At 39.5% G+C, this 19442-nt stretch overlaps 1 protein-coding gene across 1 annotated transcript in view; it reads left to right on the top strand.

The window, feature by feature from the left end:
* Positions 1-19442, top strand: part of FAT3 (FAT atypical cadherin 3) — a gene marked incomplete at its 3' end in the record, with an annotated part of 543245 nt that overhangs the window by 461083 nt on the left and 62720 nt on the right. The window contains exons 10-13 of the mRNA XM_080689108.1: positions 1789-5862; positions 10180-10376; positions 11439-11592; positions 13681-13914. Coding sequence (XP_080545234.1) covers positions 1789-5862; positions 10180-10376; positions 11439-11592; positions 13681-13914 — 4659 coding nt within the window. The remainder of the gene's footprint in view (positions 1-1788; positions 5863-10179; positions 10377-11438; positions 11593-13680; positions 13915-19442) is intronic.

Raw genomic sequence — 19442 nt, 5'->3', positions numbered from 1 at the left:
ATGTTACATTTGAGGTCTGGGATCAAATTGACCTCTTTATTTAGATATGCTTTCTCCTTAAAAATATCTATTTTATTCAAGTAGATTTTACATTAAGGTGACCTTTTTCTGTTTGGACATTGAAAAGTTTATTTAATAAGTATGTAGCAAGAAGTATGTACACAGTTGTATTTGCTGTATATATCAATCAGTATATCATATAACTGCCTCTTAAATCTGAGAGCCTGTCTTAATGACTTTGACATTTAAATATTCAATATGCCTTCCATAGTACAGTATTCAAAATGAAAGGAAAATCCAGAGATAGTTAAATGACCATGATCTTTAATTTTTGATCTAAAAGAATCTAAGCACAAAAAGATGTATGTTTGAGAAGTGTCAGAGAGCCTGAGGAGAGGAGCTTAAAGCAGCGTGGTGAAGACATAGCTTCACATGCCCGCTACTTCTGAGCTCTGCGTCACTTCCCCCCTTCTTTACCTTCTTCAAGTTTGTGTTTCCTATTCTTCCCCTTTATTTCACTCATCCTCAATAATTCCGGATTCCAAATCACTACATGCTTCATAGGCAGAGTCCCAAACCTGGACATTGACAAAGCCACGGCTCTTACCATGCCAGATGTGTCAAAGCGTATCCCCAAATCTCCATTTCGTAAGAGTTATGCCTCAAGATCTTAGTTTCAAGGCTGGTTCAGATTATCAACTGCTTCCTACTCCCCAGAAAACTCTCCAATGCTGAGTGAATAGAATGGCTACAGATTGAAGCAACTACCTCCCCATGTTTTATGTCTGTTCTTCTGTCTGTATATGCCTGTGTACGTTCAGGGTTATGGAAGAGGGGTAGAGGTGAGTGAAGAACAGGGGCACACTCAGAAGAAAAATCCTCACAGCTTACAAAGCAAACAGTGACTTGGGAAGAATTCTTCATGCCTAATAAAACCTATCTTACTGAAGTAGTATTTTGGAGGAAGTCAATTTTGATGGGATGAAATATCATTCCCATGTAGCAAAGCTTACCTTTGGGATAATCTGAAACCAAATGACTACAAAACGATTTCTCTTTCTTTGAATGCAAAAAAGAGAATATGGCACTGATTTGGGTACAGCTTTTTTTTTTTTATCAGTGACATTGACATGTGCCAGCCCAATATATCACATGGCTTTCTCACATGACTAGGAATGAGGAAATCCTAAACATTTGAAATGTCTCTTCTACAAGATCTTTTATTTCCCAGCTTGACTATGCTATGATGTGCTGCTGCTGTTTCTACAGCTGTTGTTGTGTTTAACTGGATCAAAAAGCTACTGATCTAAAACTCATAGGATTACTAGAAAACTCATTTCAGTTGCTTTTCAATACCCTGGGGAGATAAACTGCATTTTTTCCTAGAATAATAAAGAATAGATACAAACAATTACTTTTACTTTTCACATCACAGTAAAATGCCTTTAAAATGCCATATATGTGTGTGTGTGTGTGTGTGTGTGTGTGATATATATATATATATATATATATATATATATATATATATATATATATATATATATATATATATGGTACTGGGGTTCCTGGAAGCCCTTCTACCTCCAGGCTACACTCCCAGACCTATTTTATATTTTTTTATTTGGAAACAAGGTCTCTTAAACCAGTGAGTCTGGCTTTGAACTAGCGTGATCCTCCTGTTTCCGCCTCCCAAGCTCAAGGATTACAAGCATGTGCCACCATGCCTGGCTAAACAATATTTTAATGACCCATTTGTAATTCATTTCCCCATTGATTTCTGTGTTTTAGGGAACACTGGGAACACATTTAAAATTGAACCAGTCCTGGGCATCATCACAGTTTCCAAAGAACCAGACATGACAACAATGGGTCAATTCGTCCTGTCAGTCAAAGTTACGGATCAAGGTTCCCCGCCAATGTCTGCTACTGCAATCGTGCGCATTTCTGTCACCATGTCTGATAATTCTCACCCCAAATTCACTCATAAGGACTACCAAGCTGAAGTAAATGAAAACGTTGACATTGGAACATCAGTCATTCTAATTTCTGCCATCAGTCAATCTACCCTCATTTATGAAGTCAAAGATGGAAACACTGATGGAATCTTTACCATAAATCCATATTCTGGAGTCATCACTACTCGGAGGGCTCTGGATTATGAGCGCACTTCCTCTTATCAACTCACTATTCAGGCCACAAACATGGCAGGAATGGCTTCCAATGCCACCGTCAATATTCAGATCGTTGATGAAAATGATAATGCTCCAGTCTTTCTCTTTTCTCAATATTCAGGCAGCCTCAGTGAGGCTGCCCCAGTCAATAGCATTGTCAGGAGCTTGGATAACAGCCCACTGGTGATTCGAGCCACTGATGCTGACAGCAATCAGAATGCATTGCTCGTATATCAGATCGTGGAGTCCATGGCCAAGAAGTTCTTCACGGTGGACTCCAGCACAGGTGCAATCAGAACAATCGCCAACCTGGACCACGAAACTATTGCCCATTTCCATTTTCATGTGCATGTGAGAGACAGTGGCAGCCCCCAGCTGACTGCAGAGAGTCCCGTTGAAGTCAACATCGAGGTCACAGATGTGAATGATAACCCACCTGTTTTCACCCAGGCTGTGTTTGAGACTGTCTTACTGCTCCCTACCTATGTTGGAGTGGAGGTTCTAAAAGTTAGTGCTACAGATCCTGACTCTGAGGTCCCCCCTGAACTGACCTACAGCTTAATGGAGGGGAGCTTGGATCATTTTTTAATTGACTCGAATAGTGGAATACTCACCATAAAAAACAACAACCTCTCCAAAGATCACTACATGCTGATAGTTAAAGTATCCGATGGAAAGTTCTACGGTACATCTATGGTCACCATCATGGTTAAAGAAGCCATGGACAGTGGCCTCCACTTTACACAAAGCTTTTATTCCACCTCAATCTCAGAGAACAACACTAATATAACCAAAGTTGCTATTGTAAATGCAGTTGGAAACCGCCTTAATGAACCCTTAAAATATAGTATCTTAAACCCAGGAAATAAATTCAAAATAAAATCTACCTCAGGAGTCATTCAGACTACTGGAGTTCCCTTTGACCGCGAGGAACAAGAATTATATGAGTTGGTGGTGGAAGCCAGCCGTGAGCTGGACCATCTACGTGTGGCTAGGGTGGTGGTCAGAGTCAACATCGAAGACATAAATGATAATTCTCCAGTCTTTGTGGGCCTCCCTTACTATGCTGCTGTGCAAGTTGATGCTGAGCCTGGGACTCTAATATACCAGGTGACAGCCATTGACAAAGACAAAGGTGCAAATGGAGAAGTGACCTACATCCTACAGGATGACTATGGCCACTTTGAAATTGACCCCAATTCAGGGAATGTTATTTTAAAAGAAGCATTCAACTCTGACTTGTCCAACATTGAGTATGGAGTCACCATCCTAGCCAAAGATGGTGGAGATCCCTCTTTGTCCACATCTGTGGAACTTCCCATCACTATTGTCAACAAAGCAATGCCTGTTTTTGATAAGCCGTTTTATACAGCATCAGTCAATGAAGACATCAGAATGGAGACTCCCATTCTAAGCATCAATGCCACAAGTCCAGAAGGCCAAGGCATCATATATATTATTATTGATGGAGATCCTTTCAAACAATTTAACATTGACTTTGACACTGGGGTCCTAAAAGTTGTTAGTCCTTTGGATTATGAAGTTACACCTGTTTACAAGTTGACAGTAAGAGCCAGTGATGCCCTTACTGGTGCCAGGGCTGAAGTCACTGTTGACTTGCTAGTTAATGATGTAAATGACAACCCTCCTATTTTTGATCAGCCTGCCTACAATACAACATTATCAGAAGCATCTCTCATTGGGACCCCTGTTTTGCAAGTTGTCTCTACTGATGCAGATTCAGAAAACAATAAAATGGTGCATTATCAGATTGTCCAGGATACCTATAACAGCACAGATTATTTTCACATAGATAGTGCAAGTGGCTTAATCCTGACAGCGAGGATGCTAGACCATGAAGTGGTACAACACTGCACTTTGAAAGTCAGAGCAACAGATAATGGCTTCCCAGCATTGAGCAGTGAGGTTCTGGTTCACATTCACATCTCTGACATAAATGACAACCCTCCTGTTTTTAATCAGCTCATTTATGAGTCCTATGTGAGTGAACTAGCCCCCCGGGGCCATTTTGTAACTTGTGTGCAAGCCTCGGATGCAGATAGCTCTGACTTTGACCGTTTGGAATACAGCATTTTATCTGGAAATGACAGGACAAGCTTTCTGATGGACAGCAAGAGCGGAATCATCACATTGTCTAACCACAGAAAGCAGCGGATGGAGCCTCTGTATAGCCTCAATGTGTCTGTTTCCGATGGGCTGTTCACCAGCACTGCACAGGTGCACATCAGGGTACTTGGGGCTAACTTATATAGCCCTGCCTTTTCACAAAGCACATATGTTGCTGAAGTGAGAGAAAATGCAGCTGCTGGGACAAAGGTAATTCATGTTCGAGCCACAGATGGGGATCCAGGGATATACGGGCAGATCAGCTATGCTATCATCAATGACTTTGCCAAGGATCGATTCCTCATAGACAGCAATGGACAGGTCATTACGACAGAAAGGCTAGACCGGGAAAACCCTCTAGAAGGAGATATCAGTATTTTCTTGAGGGCCCTTGATGGTGGAGGGAGAACAACATTTTGCACTGTGAGGGTGATTGTGGTGGATGAAAATGACAATGCTCCCCAGTTCCTGACAGTGGAATATCGAGCCAGTGTCAGGGCCGATGTTGGAAGGGGCCACTTGGTCACTCAGGTCCAAGCCATGGATCCTGATGATGGAGCAAATTCAAGGATTACTTATTCCCTTTATAGTGAGGCCTCAGTTTCTGTGGCTGACCTCCTGGAAATTGATCCTGACAATGGTTGGATGGTTACAAAGGGTAGTTTTAACCAGCTGAAAAACACGGTGCTATCATTCTTTGTCAAAGCAGTAGATGGGGGCATTCCAGTAAAGCACTCCCTTATTCCTGTGTATATCCATGTCCTGCCCCCTGAAACATTCTTGCCTTCATTTACCCAGTCTCAGTATTCCTTTACTATGGCAGAAGATACAGCTATTGGAAGTATAGTGGACACCTTGAGGATTCTGCCCAGTCAGAATGTCAGGTTCAGTACAGTTAATGGGGAACGGCCAGAGAATAACAAAGAGGGTGTCTTCATCATAGAACAGGAGACGGGGACTATCAAGCTTGACAAGCGCCTTGACCATGAAATCAGCCCAGCTTTCCACTTTAAAGTAGCAGCTACTATACCTCTGGATAAGGTAGACATTGTGTTTACAGTGGACGTGGATATCAAGGTACTGGATTTGAATGACAACAAGCCAGTCTTTGAAACAGTGAGCTACGAAACCATCATAATGGAAGGGATGCCTGTGGGCACCAAACTCACACAGGTGAGAGCCAGTGATTTGGATTGGGGAGCCAATGGGCAGGTTACTTATTCCCTCCACTCAGATTCCCAACCTGAAAAGGTAATGGAAGCTTTCAGTATTGACGGCAACACAGGCTGGATCAGTACCTTGAAGGACCTGGATCATGAGACAGACCCTACATTCTCCTTCTCCGTGGTGGCCTCTGACCTTGGAGAGGCATTCTCTCTTTCTTCCACAGCTTTAGTCTCTGTCAGGGTAACAGATATCAATGACAATGCACCGGTCTTCGCCCATGAGGTGTACAGAGGGAATGTGAAGGAAAGCGACCCTCCTGGCGAGGTGTTGGCCGTCCTCAGCACCTGGGACAAAGATACTTCTGACATTAATCGCCAAGTGAGCTACCATATTACAGGTATGTCTCGATACCCTCAGTGTCCACCCTGTGCCCTGCTCACTAAAGGAAAATGGGAGGTGATGAGGGGAGTGAGTAGAGAGAAGAAGGAAGATAAGATGAGGAAATGAGAAGAGTAAATCCTTCTGGGGTTGGGTAAATGATCTGAGTAGACTTGTTTCTCTATTGTTGGTTGTTGTTAACTCAATCTTAGTCTGAACTTCATTTGTTTGCTTACAATATATTGCCCAGGTTGAAATTCAATCCTCATCTTACTTTTTATCATTTTAAAAAGAAATCCAGTAAAGAAAATTTGTTGGATGCCAGACATAAGGGTGCACTCTTATAATCTCATTACTTAAGAGGCTGAGACAGGAGGATTTGCAGGTTCAGAGTCAGCCTCAGCAACTTAACTATCCCTCAGTGATTTAGTGACACCCTGTTTCAAAATAAAAATCAAACAAGGCTGGGGATATAGCTCAGAGATAGAATGCCTCTGGGTTCAATCCCTAGTGGGGAAAAAAAGTTTTCAGAGAAATTAAAATAGTAGCTCTTTTGGGTGGACAAAGATGTTTTAAACCATATTCTTTTTCTCTTCTTTTTATTGGTGCCAAGAAAAGCAAAGAGCTTGATCTCAGTTAGCTTCCCATGCAAATTCTCCTGGTCGTGAAAACACATAGGCACATGTGTATTTAAATTAGAAGTCACTGCTTAACTTTTAACTGAGAAATTCTAAATTGTAATTCCAAATCAAGGAGTATTTCTTCTTCCAACACCAGTTTTGGGTCCCTTTTCTGTATTTCCAAACAGTAAGGAGCAATTCTTTGGGAAAGTCAAGATCAGTAGATGAGGTCACCGAGACTGCATAAAAGTATCACTGTTGCTTTATGGAGTGGAGGACTTCCTATCAAAGTGAAAAGGGATGTCACTGATTAGGAGTAGCTTTCTAGTGGTAAATTGCCTTCAACCACAAAGAGGAAAGGGTCGGAGATATGGGGGAAGCCTTCCTAAAAACTATTGGAGTGGGGACAGGCATGGTGTCCTGCACTTGTAATCCCAGCTGAGACAGGAGGATCATGGTTCACCAACAGCCTCAGATACTTAGTGAGGCCCTTTGAAACTCAGTGAGATGCTTGTTTCAAAATAAAGAATAAAAATTAGGGCTGGAGGTGCAACTCAAAGGTGGAATGCCCCTGGGTTCCAACCCCAGTACCACACACACACACACACACACACACACACACACACACACACTATTGGAGTGGGGAGTTAAAGCTAATTATTTTGATGCTCTGACATTCAAATCCAGAAAATAAACAAAGCACTAAAAGATTTTAAAGAATCTACCAATGCTTGTAGTCAGGTGACTTTCCCTTTAGAAAACCTGCATTATTCAAAGTGAAAAATGAATTAATTAGAATGCCCTTAGGATACAGAATCTACTTAAGTATGTTAGTGGAAAAGTTAATTAATCACTACAGAGTAAGATCTGAGGTAGAGCAAACATGTCAATGCTATTCTCAGCATTATCCTTCTTTTCCTTTATGGAACTGTCTTCTTGATGGTGTTTCCTGCTGAAGAACACTTGATGTGTTTTATGATTTATCTGAAACAAGTCTATCTTTTTTCATAAAAATGTATATTTCTGCAATTAGAGCATGAAAACTAGTGGTAAGGAAAGAAAGAGGTAAGTGAAGAAACATTTTAATTTATTTGCATTTACTGTCAGGGAGAAAATGTCTTATTAGGCATTCTGAGAGATACTTCTCAACTTACACATAGTCTCTGAATTCTCAATGACCAATATAAAGGGACCATCCCATCAACTTAACCAGAGTGATGTTTAGAGTAGCTTAAAGCCACTATTACCATTAGCTGCGCCAACCACCAACTGATTTTAATTGGATTTAACTTTTGCTTTTGATGTAGTACAACTTGGCCATGCTCCCTCAGATTAACAAAAGACCATTAATGGTTTTATGTAACAAAAGAACGGTGTGGGCCTGCCTGCACTGAAAGCATTTAATAGAGAGGTTAAATTTGTGTGCACTGAAATAATATTCAACTAATGCATAATTGAATCCTAGCCAGTAGTAGAGGAAAGTGATATCCCAGGGAGGACCCTGAGCCTACCTAGAAGAGGGATTCTCAGCCACGGCATGATTGACATTTAGAACTGGGTAGTTCTTTGTTGAAGCAGAGGTCTGTCCTGTGTATTACAATATCTTTTTCAGCATTCCAGAACTCTACTTACTAGTTTTAGTAACATATACCATTCTTCCAATGCAATCATCAAAAATGTCTCTGGACACTAACAAATCCTACAGAGAGTAGAAGAGCACAATCCTAGTGCCCCCCAAAAAGGCACCTCCCACTTTCTTCCCTGTCTGCACTGGTTCTGTTTATCCCATTGATTTTATCCCCAATCCCTACTACTGAGGTTCTCAGACTGCCCACTTCCCCATGCCAGACTACAGTCCAGAATTTGGAATTTCACTACTTCCCACTCAATCTTTACTGTGAGACCATGATGTTTGGCCATCCTTCCCCCCACCAAGTTCATTATAAGAAGACAAGATGGCTTCATTCCAGCAGTGTAGTAGTAACCAGCATAGAGTATTTTTCCTTATACATTTGTTTGTTGTTTTAAGGATACACATGTTAAATTGCATCTGAGCAAGTAGCAATTGATGACTTGGGCAGCTCTACACTGCATACTTTTCACAGTTCCACCAAAAGGGACAAGGGAAAGACTTTTATAAGATGCATGTGTAAGCAATGCAAAGAAAAAATACTTGGTTGGTTAAAGTGGAATAGTAACCTTCAAGTTCTGAGTATAGGTTGGCTGGAAATTTTTTATGGCAAAATTAAGTTTCGTTTTCTCATTTATATTGAGTTGGGTTTTGGTTTTACCTATAGGAACTCAAAGCACTGAAGCCATTTCAGCCTTAGGGACTCCAAATTATTTTAAATATATCAATCTTCTCTAGAAAGTAAAGTTCACCACTGAAGCAGAAATCTTTCCTGGTTTGGTCAGTAGCCCTGATGCTTAGAATAGTGGCCCAGTGTAGGTGATAAATACCTCTTAAATGCTGACTTAAAGGAAACAGTGATCCTGTCAGGGTGGCACATGACTATAATCCCAGTATTTTGGAGGCTGAGACAAGAAGATCACTGGCTCAGGCCAGCCTCAGCAATTTAGCAAGACCTTGTTTCAATTTTTTTAAAAAGTGAAGGGGCAAATTGACTCCAGACTTCTTATTTATTTATTTATTTATTGTGATACCCAGAATGGAATCCAGGGGCATTCTACCTCCAAGCTGCACTCCCAGCCCTCTTTTTTATTCTTTATTTTGAAACAGGGTCTCACTAAGTTAAAAAGGGCCTCACTAAGTAGCTGAGGCTGGCTGTGAACCTGTGATCCTCCTATCTCAGCCTCCCAAGTACTGGGATTACAAGTGTATGTCGACACGCCCACCTGACTCCAGATTTCATGCCAGTTGTTTTCAGCCTAGTCCTTATCAGTGTTTGAATTGACAATATTTCCCTCTTAAGGATTATAAGTTCAAGATAGTTTTCTTCCCTTTTCCTATCTTGTACCAAGCTGATTTTGCTTCCGTGTAGTTTAATGAAGCAGAAAAGTAGTATGACTGGGACCACTGTCAGTGTTTCAGTGCTATAAAAAGCTGTTCCACTTCATCTCTTCTACTTTTCTTCCACTTTCACCAGCTCTACTCTGATATATTTGATCTAATTGCAATGCTTTTCTTTGAACTACTCCTTAAATGACCCCTTGTTAAGACCATTGAATACTAATGGTCTTCCTCTGTCATGTAAACTTTTTTCCCCAAACTCCAATCCTTGTGAGAAGAGCGCAGCTGCATGATAAAAATTCATTAAAAGATTCCTTAATAGGACTGAGTGCCTTTTCTTGATTGCATAATCAACAGCTAATGAAATTGTCTTGGTAACAAGAGCTATACTGTATTACATCCTCTCTTGAGACCAAGTGGAAAGACAATTGTATCAGCCTGAGAAGACGATTGATTGTTCACAGTTTGAATTTGATTGTCCTTAAGGGGAACTAAACAAGAGATCATCTCCAGTTTCTTTAAGTGGATTTTATTCTCTTGAAAAGTTACTGTTTTACTTTCCCCATAAGTGAAGCATATAAATACAATGCTTTGTCTTAAGAGAACTGAAGGGAGTATTTTGTTTCTCAGTATCATCTGTGATACAGTTTGAAGGGCACTTGGATGACCCCACATGAGCCTCTCATGGTAGGTGTAGACCAAGGCACTTGATGGCAAATCTTCAGAAGCTCTCTTTTCCTTGCAGGAGGAAACCCCCGAGGAAGGTTTGCCCTGGGTCTGGTGCAGAATGAGTGGAAGGTGTATGTGAAGAGACCTCTAGATAGAGAAGAACAAGACATTTACTTCCTCAACATCACTGCCACCGATGGGCTCTTTGTCACGCAGGCCATGGTGGAAGTGACTGTCAGTGACGTAAATGACAATAGTCCGGTGTGTGATCAGGTGAGAGTTGGGAATTAAAGCTCTGCTCTTTTACTCTATCTCTCTAAAATTAAATCAAAACCCACTTCACATTCTTCTTAAGACCAAGTTAATTTCTGCTCCTACTTCCAATTGGATTAAGATCTCCAATTGGACATAAGAGGAAAACTCAGCAAGTGCTGTGTGCATTAGATCACTATCACTGTGAACTGCATTATGATGTGAGACTGCAATGCACTAGTAAAAGTATGAAAAAAAGAAAATTGAACTGGCATCTAGAATGAAATGGTATAAATGTGAAAAGAATACAGATGACACTATCAGGTATTTAATTTTGCTTTGTACCCCCCATTCAAAATACTAAATCTTAATATTATATACTTTTAAGTAATTCATAAAGTACCTTATAATTTCTATCTAAATCAGCAATGCCATAAAAGAGAAATGGACTGTTCTACATTAGTTGCCTGTTTATCTAAGTCTACATGGCTGGTTTGTGGCAATGTTGGTACTGATAGCCTTTCTACTACTCTACAAACTGTGATCCCAGTGCAAGGTGCTAGTACTGGGTTTCATTTCTTTTTTTCTGATAAAAAGTTATCATTTATGTTCTTACCATGTGGGCCAGAAGATTATATTGGTGTTCTGTAGCTTAGAAAATTGTGGTAAATAGATTTAATCACTCATGCTAATCCTAAATGTTAGTAGTGGCTCCTTAAAGAGTTAAGGAGTTCCAGGAACTCATTGAATCTCTACAGAAATACAGACCATGGCCAATTTGTGATGTGCATCACAATTTCACAGGGGCACAAATTTTTGTCTGTTTTCTTCACCATTGTACTCTTACCATTTATCACACTGAACATGCATTAGGTGCTCAATAAATGCTTTTGAGTGAACTGGCCTGGGATAGAAAGGAAATCAGTTGTACCCATGTTTCAGCATATAATTTGATATGGTTCTCTGGTGAAGGGAAAAATAGCAGAAGCTAAATTATATTAATGATTTTTAAAAGAAATCATGTGTAATGCTAAATATAGCAATTATCCTACAAACGTTGATGATTTGTTCACCTCTGACCAGATGGCACATACAGCATCATTTCCTGAAGACATTCCATCAAATAAAATCATCCTGAAGGTCAGTGCCAAGGATGCTGATATTGGATCCAATGGAGCTATTCGATACTCACTCTATGGATCTGGAAACAATGAATTTTTTCTAGATCCAGAAAGTGGTAAGGTGAAATCTATTCTTTGGGTAAATGTCATTGTTTGTCCCTGAGGGGGGTTAAATGCTCATGTAGTCTCATCACTAGTGAATAGTTAGTACCAGAGCCTTGGTATGTTGCTCTGCTATCTAGGACTCGGAGAAATATAAGAGTACGTGGAGACAAGGCTGGGTGCTTGTGGACAACGCAAATTTTATCTGGTTCGTAAACCTGGCCCTGATTTTACCTACATTTATTATCATCACATATCACACCTCCATGCTTGGTCCTCACATCTGTGAGTTAAGGCATCAGCTCATCAAGGAGATCAGTGAAGATATATCACAAGTTCCCAGGTAATCTGTAGCATAATGCAGCCTGAGAATTGTTTGCATTTTGGAATTTCTTTTGTGCCCTTCCTGATTCTTATTAATGCCGTTATCTGTTTCTTATTAAACACTCCTGCCTCATTTCTCTAAGAACTAAGTCCTCAGATTCGATTCACTCCTATGCAGGTAAAATTTACAGGGTGAAAGATTATATAAACTAAAGGCAGATGCCTACATTAAAGTCCAGAGCTAAAGAAAAGTCATTTTCTTTGGAGGCAAATAATTTCAATGTTATGGATTTGGTGATTTGTCCAATGGTGATTTTGAAATAAGATGTAAAGACTGAACAGTTTACAAATTTTCAGCATTGTGATGTTCATAGTAAATAATAACTCCTAACTGTTCAAAATGATAGTTTGTCTTTCTTTCCCCACTCCCACATCCACTGCATCCTAGCTAAGAGCCTGTTAAGCTACCTAAGAATATATTACTTAGCTATCTGGGCCCCGTGATAATTATTCGTCAATAACATTTATTAAGTATCTAATAGACATAAAAGCACTTTGTGGGATTTGTGTAGTAGACTCCAAGAGAAACAAAACAAACCAGGCCCAGGGGATATTGTAATCTAGTAGGGAAGACAGGCAAGTGAACCAGTAATAAAAATAATGAAAGACAGAATGAAAACATTGCCCAGGAGAAATATAAGGGGAGCTATAACTGGGCACAATATTCTGATGGCAGGAAAGAAGAAATCATTTTAAGGAAAGCCTAGTCTTTGAATTGACTCAAGATCCTAGGAGTGAAAGCAGAACACTGAAGATTAACAGGGACTGTGTGAGCAGAGAGCACAGCACAGGCAAGAGAGTCTGAGCATCTAAGTGGCAGAAAAAATAGCTCAGTCCAGGTCACGGAGGGTTCCAAATGTCCCGCTGGACCGCCACTAAGCTTTTGGAGGAAGAGAGGGAAATGATCCAAGGTGTGTATGAGAATTGGTTGGCTGTAGTAAGATAATCATAGGGGTGACTTTGTTCAAATACCTACCAGTTTTATTTGAGGGTAAAATTATGTCATGCTTTGCACCAAATTATATTTAGTCAAGTTTTTCATTGTACTTGTTGTTATTTTTTAGTTGATACTGAAACAACACAAAGTTTCCACAGGGGCTAAGGTCCAGCACTTGCACAGCTTTTCCAGTGATGAAAATACAGATGTAACATACCTTTATGCTGGCTGCCAAATAGCTGGTGCTCCTAGCTCCTCAGGTTTTCCCCGCTCCATACCTCCCCAGCAACCACAGGCCTTTCCACAGTTCGGCACAGTTTACATCCTCCCTGGTCTGCTAACACCAACCTGTTTTTATTGCCTTGTTTTCTTCTATTAAATAATTGAATATCTGGAAGCGAAGAGCTTGCCCTTCTGGGTCTATGGGCTATTGACATTACTGACCATATGATGAGTAGAGTTATCAATCTATTCTCTCTTCTTTCCTAGGGCCTCCTCCATAGGGACAAAAAGAAGAACCTCTAATAACCATATTTTGCAAAGGGATGACTTAATTTGAGTGTTATATAGCTGGTTTGTTATTACATCCAGAATCCCATAGTCCCCCCAATCCAAAAAAAAAAGTGAATTTTCTCTATTTTTCAAATAATGGGCATTGGGGCCAAGTGTCTTTAGCTCATCTTATATTTAGAATTCTTTATATATATAATTGATTCTCTAGTTTTCAAAGAATGGTAGTTTTTGAAAGATCAGATAAACCATGCTGCATCTCTTTTCACAGGTGAGTTAAAAACCTTGGCTCCGTTGGATCGGGAGAAGGTCCCAGTGTACCATCTCATCGCCAGAGCCACCGATGGGGGTGGCAGATTCTGCCAATCTGACATCCACCTGATCCTGGAGGACGTGAACGATAATCCCCCTGTGTTTTCCTCTGACCACTATACTACCTGTGTCTATGAGAACACAGCCACCAAGGCCCTGCTGACCAGAGTGCAAGCCGTGGACCCTGACATTGGTAAGTCGGTGGCATTGGCCAGAGGTCTCCCTCTACACTCATTGGACACATTTCTTCCAGTGACTGCATTTCCTTTAGTTTTATGAGAACCTTTGTCAGGCCCCTGTTAGGTCTCTAACACAAGAAGATGTATGTTAAGCCATATTTCACCTCTTTGGCACAATGTCTGCATGAAAGGACTCAGCACCTGCCTTCTCTCCTCTTCCTAAGGTTTGAAGAAGAGATACTATGAATTCCTTTATCCTTTAACAAAAGATTCAGGGCTGATTTGTCTGGTTTTCTTTTCTTAAACTTTTGAATAAAAGTAATAGCATTTTTACTTGCCTGTTCCCCCTAAACATAGTTAAAATGCTGTGTTGTGTGGAAGGGAGAATTCATTTCCATTTCTATAAAGAATTGTATCCCATGCTTCAGCTGAAATATGACAATCTCGATTTATTGTGGTGCCCCACAGTGCAAAGACCAATTACTAAATGTGCTGCCAGTCCAGCTTTTTTAAAAAAAAAAAAAAACTGCCATTTTCGAGAGCACTTTTGTCACTTATAAACTGACATTACTAGGCAGAGTGGGGGTGGGGAGATGAGAAGGAATTAGAACTGAAAGTTGCTAATAAAGTTTGTGTTCCAGTCCACTTTGCATAATGAGATGATGAGCTAGGAAAGACTGGAGTTAATTGCTGGATAGACCTTCTGAGAATGCATAAGTTATTGAGGTGACTACATGATGGAATATAAATCTGAAAGGGCATACAGAAGCCTCTTGGTTGTGCATTTTAAGAGCTGTAAATCAGAGGATGAGGGAATGGTGGGGTGTGTCTGCTATGCTAAACAGACCTTTATATAATTCAATGCCTTATTGCTTAATTCTGAATTAAAAGAAAAATTATTGGACTAATGGAAAAGTAAATACATGATAATTAGTTGAAAACAAATGTAGAGCCCAGAATCTCTGCATATTTCCCCTCAGAGAAATTAGTGGCTACACTTTGAATTACTGCTCTTACCACATTAGCATAATTTTTGAGGCTGATAACTAACCTTTTATACATATGCATATTATTGTAAAAAATGGAAAATAGGAAGAGATTCCTCTATTGGCATATAATTATGTAATAACTACAAATACTCTTTTTTGAAGGGAAGCTTAGAAAACATTCTCTGGACCTTAGTAGTAGACTTTTGGAGAAAAGAGGACAAAATGTATGCAAATTAGTCATTTAAACATTTTGAATTTAATTTTGATAATGTGTAATTAGTCCATAGATGAAAATTTAAAATCCAAAAGACTGGAATTTCCCTACTCTCTCCCTTCATGAAGGTATTAGGTGTGCTCAAGCTGCTGGAAACTGTACATGGAAGTTTGATTATTGTACATGATATTGTTTTAGATGGGGTGTGATTGACTCCCAGATGTGGTGCTTAGCGCTTTGCAAGTTTGGGTGAAAAGTATATAGTTACTAAGTCCTCTTTTCACTTCTTTTCAGTCAGCTGGGCCGGTTGGAAATAAGTGGAAGGAATATCTGGACTCTGATAGCTTCATAGGGTAGGGATGATAAAGACTTCAGAAATTGGAATGAGGGCTTTGTTGTACCGGGATCTTCTCATTCACCATAATGAGTTAAAGGCTGGTGTGCATAGCTTCACATGGACGCAGAGGCCATGGGGACTGCTAATACCTGTAGAAAGTATATTCATTGGGACACTGTATCAACATCAGGAATACCAGACTCTGGTTTAGTTTCTCAGTTTTTGTCAATTTCATTTAGATATTAAAAAAGATGAAATAACTAAGATAACTAAAGAAGAACACATGGACACCTCAAGAATACAACTTGAGTCTCAGGCAGCAAACAGAGGGAGTGACTGTGAAAGTCTTGGTCAGAGCTTACAGGTTCAACACCAGTAGCCTCATTCTCAGCTGCCATCAAATGAATGCCAACATCGTCCAGAATCCATGGGTGTCACTGACTCATGACTTACGGTGCTGTCATTAGCAGCCTGAGCAGAACATTATGTCTCGAGAGCAACCATTTCTCTGTCTTTCATAAACGGTCACAGACTAGCATTGAAATTACCAGATGGTTGAGTGTGGAATTCATCTTGAGGAGGCCATTGGACTGAATCCAGCTCTCTCCTACCTTTAGTTTGGCATGCACAGTGTTGAAAAAAGGTGAATAAGTTATCATTATTTAAAATTCAGATTTTTATTAGAAATTTAGATTTCTGGCATTTCATCAAAACAGTAGCACTCAGAATACCCTGCCATCTCACGTGCATGAGTTCCACAGAGACACACTGGGGGGTAGCTGCCTGCTTGATCAGGCCACAATTCTCCTCCTTCCTGTTGCCAAATACCTGACTTACTTATGTCACTACCTGACCTTCTCTAAAGTGGAAAGGAAAGGTCTTTTTTTTAAGTTATAATTTTAGATAATTATAGGTTCAAGAAGTTGTCGTATATATGTATCAGGTCAAGTGCCCCTTTCACCATGCACTTCACCAAATGGCAGTATCTTGCCTAACTACGGTTTTCTATCAAAACCAGAAAATTGACCTAGGTATGAGCCATAGAGCTGAATTATTCCAGTGCAAGCGTGTGTTTTTCTATGTAATTTATCACTTGTGTAGCTTCATGTAACCACTGCCGTGTTCACCCACAAGGCTCGCTCATGATGCCCTGTTATAGCCATACCCACCTCCTTCCTGTACCTTCTTCCAACCCCTGACCCCTGGCAATCATTAATCATTAATCCCCATATCTATAATTTTCTTATTTCAAAAATATTACTTAGCTGAAACCATGGAATTTGTAACCTTTTGAGTGTGGTCTTTCTTTTCACTTGGCATAATTCTCTCAAGATTCATCCAAATTTCCTAATTGGTTTTGATGCTTGTCTCATTAATGTAAATGGCAGGGATGTTTGGTTCAAGAGACTTACAACCTGAAGCTATCAATTCTTTTGCCATTGCAATGATCTAAATGTTTGCATCCTTACAATATTTATATGTTGAACTCTAACCAGATGCATTTGTTTAAGAAATGCAGGCTCTGGGAGGTGATTAGTTCATGAGGGGTAGCTCCCATGAATGAGATTATTACTCTTACAAAAGGGGCTTGAGGAGCCTGCTTGCCCCTCCCAGAATAGGCCATCCATGGAGAATGGGCCCTTATCAGATACCCAACCGCCTGGCACCTTGATCTTCTATGTCCCAGGATACAGAACTGTTAGCAATAAATATCTGATGTTTATAACTTTTCCAGACTGAGCCATTTTATTAAAACAGTCCAAGTAGACTAAGACAGCCAGAATTTGACTGTATTATATGGTAGGTCACTATAATTTCAGAGAAATGACAAAAATGTATCAATCTGAAATTTGATTTCATAACTTTATGACTTCCAAGCTCTTACCATGACTTACTTTGGGCTGGAGATGTAGCTCAGTGGTAGAACACTTACTTAGCATGTGTGAGGTCAGGAATTTGATCTTCAGCACCACACACACACGTGCGCACACACACACACACACACACACACACACACAGTTGCTAACCTTAATAAAATGGTTTTCTAATTTTAAAACATATTATTGCTTTTAGCCAAACAACTCTTCTTATAAATCAGTCAGAATGAACCAGCATCAATGTTAGAGTAACTTCCTAGGTCAGAAATAAAATTAAAATCAGTGGAAGACAGAATAACTTTAGCACCCAATTATGAGTTCTAAGAAATAGAATGAAAAATGTCTATATATTAGTATTAAGGTTTTAGTTTTTCTATAAAATGGAATTATCTTCAATTCAGTAACATAGAGATATGACTTTATGATCAAACATTTTTATAAATTTAGTTCTATCAGTAAAGATAAGAACTTTTGCTTCATTGCTTTTTTACAGTTAAAATACTATAGTTTAGTCTATCTCTTGGAAATAGAATTTGTTCCCACATTTCCATTTTTGAGTGCCTTTAAATTAGCAAAAAAGAAATATGCAAGGTGATGCTCAGAGCAAAATAATTGTACATGACTATAATCCCAGTATTTTAGAGGCTGAGACAGGAGAACTGCAGGTTTAAGGCTAGCTTCAGCAACTTAGTGGAACCGTATTTCACAATTAAAAGTAAAAAGGGCTGGGGTATAGTTCAAAGGTAGAATGCTTCTAGGTTGAATCCCCAGACCCCCCCAAAAAAAATCTGTGACCATTAAGGCAAAATGATGTTTAAGTAGAATATACATTTGTGCTGGGAAATGTATTATAACCCATGGTTTTTAGACCAATTTCCAGATATTTGAAATGTGAAAGAACCAATTTTTCCTGTTATGGATAAGGGACATAAAGTGAGAAAATGTTCTAATAAAATAAAACTCATTCTTTTCTTGTAAAATCTTTCCTGAGAAGTTTGGGATTTCTTCCTGGAATTTCTTAGAGGCTCAGAACGCACGATACAGTTATTTTTCATTCAATTTAACAAATAATTTAATGAGCAACTAGGTAATCATAGGCATTTCTAAAGAAAAGCACAACTTTCAGAGCTGAGGAATATGCAGTGATAACCTTCAAATACTGGATAGTAGGAGAAGGATGAATTGGGAACACGCATACCCTTATAAAAAAAAAAAAGCAGAGACCCCAGAATGAACTGCATTCAATAGTCTGAGGTAGGAATGCATCCAGGCAGACAGGTAACATGAATAGAGTCATAAAATAGGGACAGTGTGGGTCTGGCAATATAGTTGGGAGAACATGATGTTGTCTAGAACACAGGAGAGATAGATGAGACAGGAAAGATGTACTTAAGTTGATCAATGGAAAAAACCCAGAGCAATTTCAAGAAAAGAAATAACTGATTCTGGGTATTGGCAATGCTAACATGACAAAAAGCCTGTTGAATTTATTGGAATGGAAAATCAGGGTGTGAAGACAGCTCCTAGGAGGGCCAAACTGAGAACATTGGCTTTGGGATTCCAAAGAAAGGATCAGATGAAGGCCAGACAGAAATTTCAAATGTGAAATCTGAAGATTTGGAAAACTGGACTGCTAATAGTATAGTTGCTTGACTAGTGAAGGTTCCAACCTTGAGAAATAGATAAAGGTGCTGCAGAAGCAGAAATGGCACAGGTGGTCTAAAGCAGGACCTGGAGCAGAAAGAAAAATGGAAGCCTGGGAATAGAATGAGAAATTTTAGTGTGGACCTCAGAAAGAAGTCAGGAATTAAAACAAAAAGTTTGCCAAACATGAAAAATGAAGAAGTCTTGACTTCAAGAGGTTCACAGTCATAAAGAAGAATAAGTATGTCTAAATAAACATTCCAAGAAAAGTATAAGAAATGTTTTATTAGAACTGACTATGTTCGTAGCTGCACAATTCACAATTGCCAAACTATAGAACCAGCCAAGATGTCCATCAAGAGATGAATGGATTCCAAGACTATGGAATATGTACACAGTGGAATTTTACTCAGCCATAAAGAAGAACAAAATTACATCATTTGTGGGGAAATGGATGGAACTGGGGAACATTATGCTAAGT

This window comes from Muscardinus avellanarius (assembly GCF_963383645.1).
Source record: "Muscardinus avellanarius genome assembly, chromosome: 1".
Classification (NCBI taxonomy): Eukaryota; Metazoa; Chordata; class Mammalia; order Rodentia; family Gliridae; genus Muscardinus; species Muscardinus avellanarius.
This window is presented reverse-complemented; position numbering and strand designations above follow the sequence as displayed.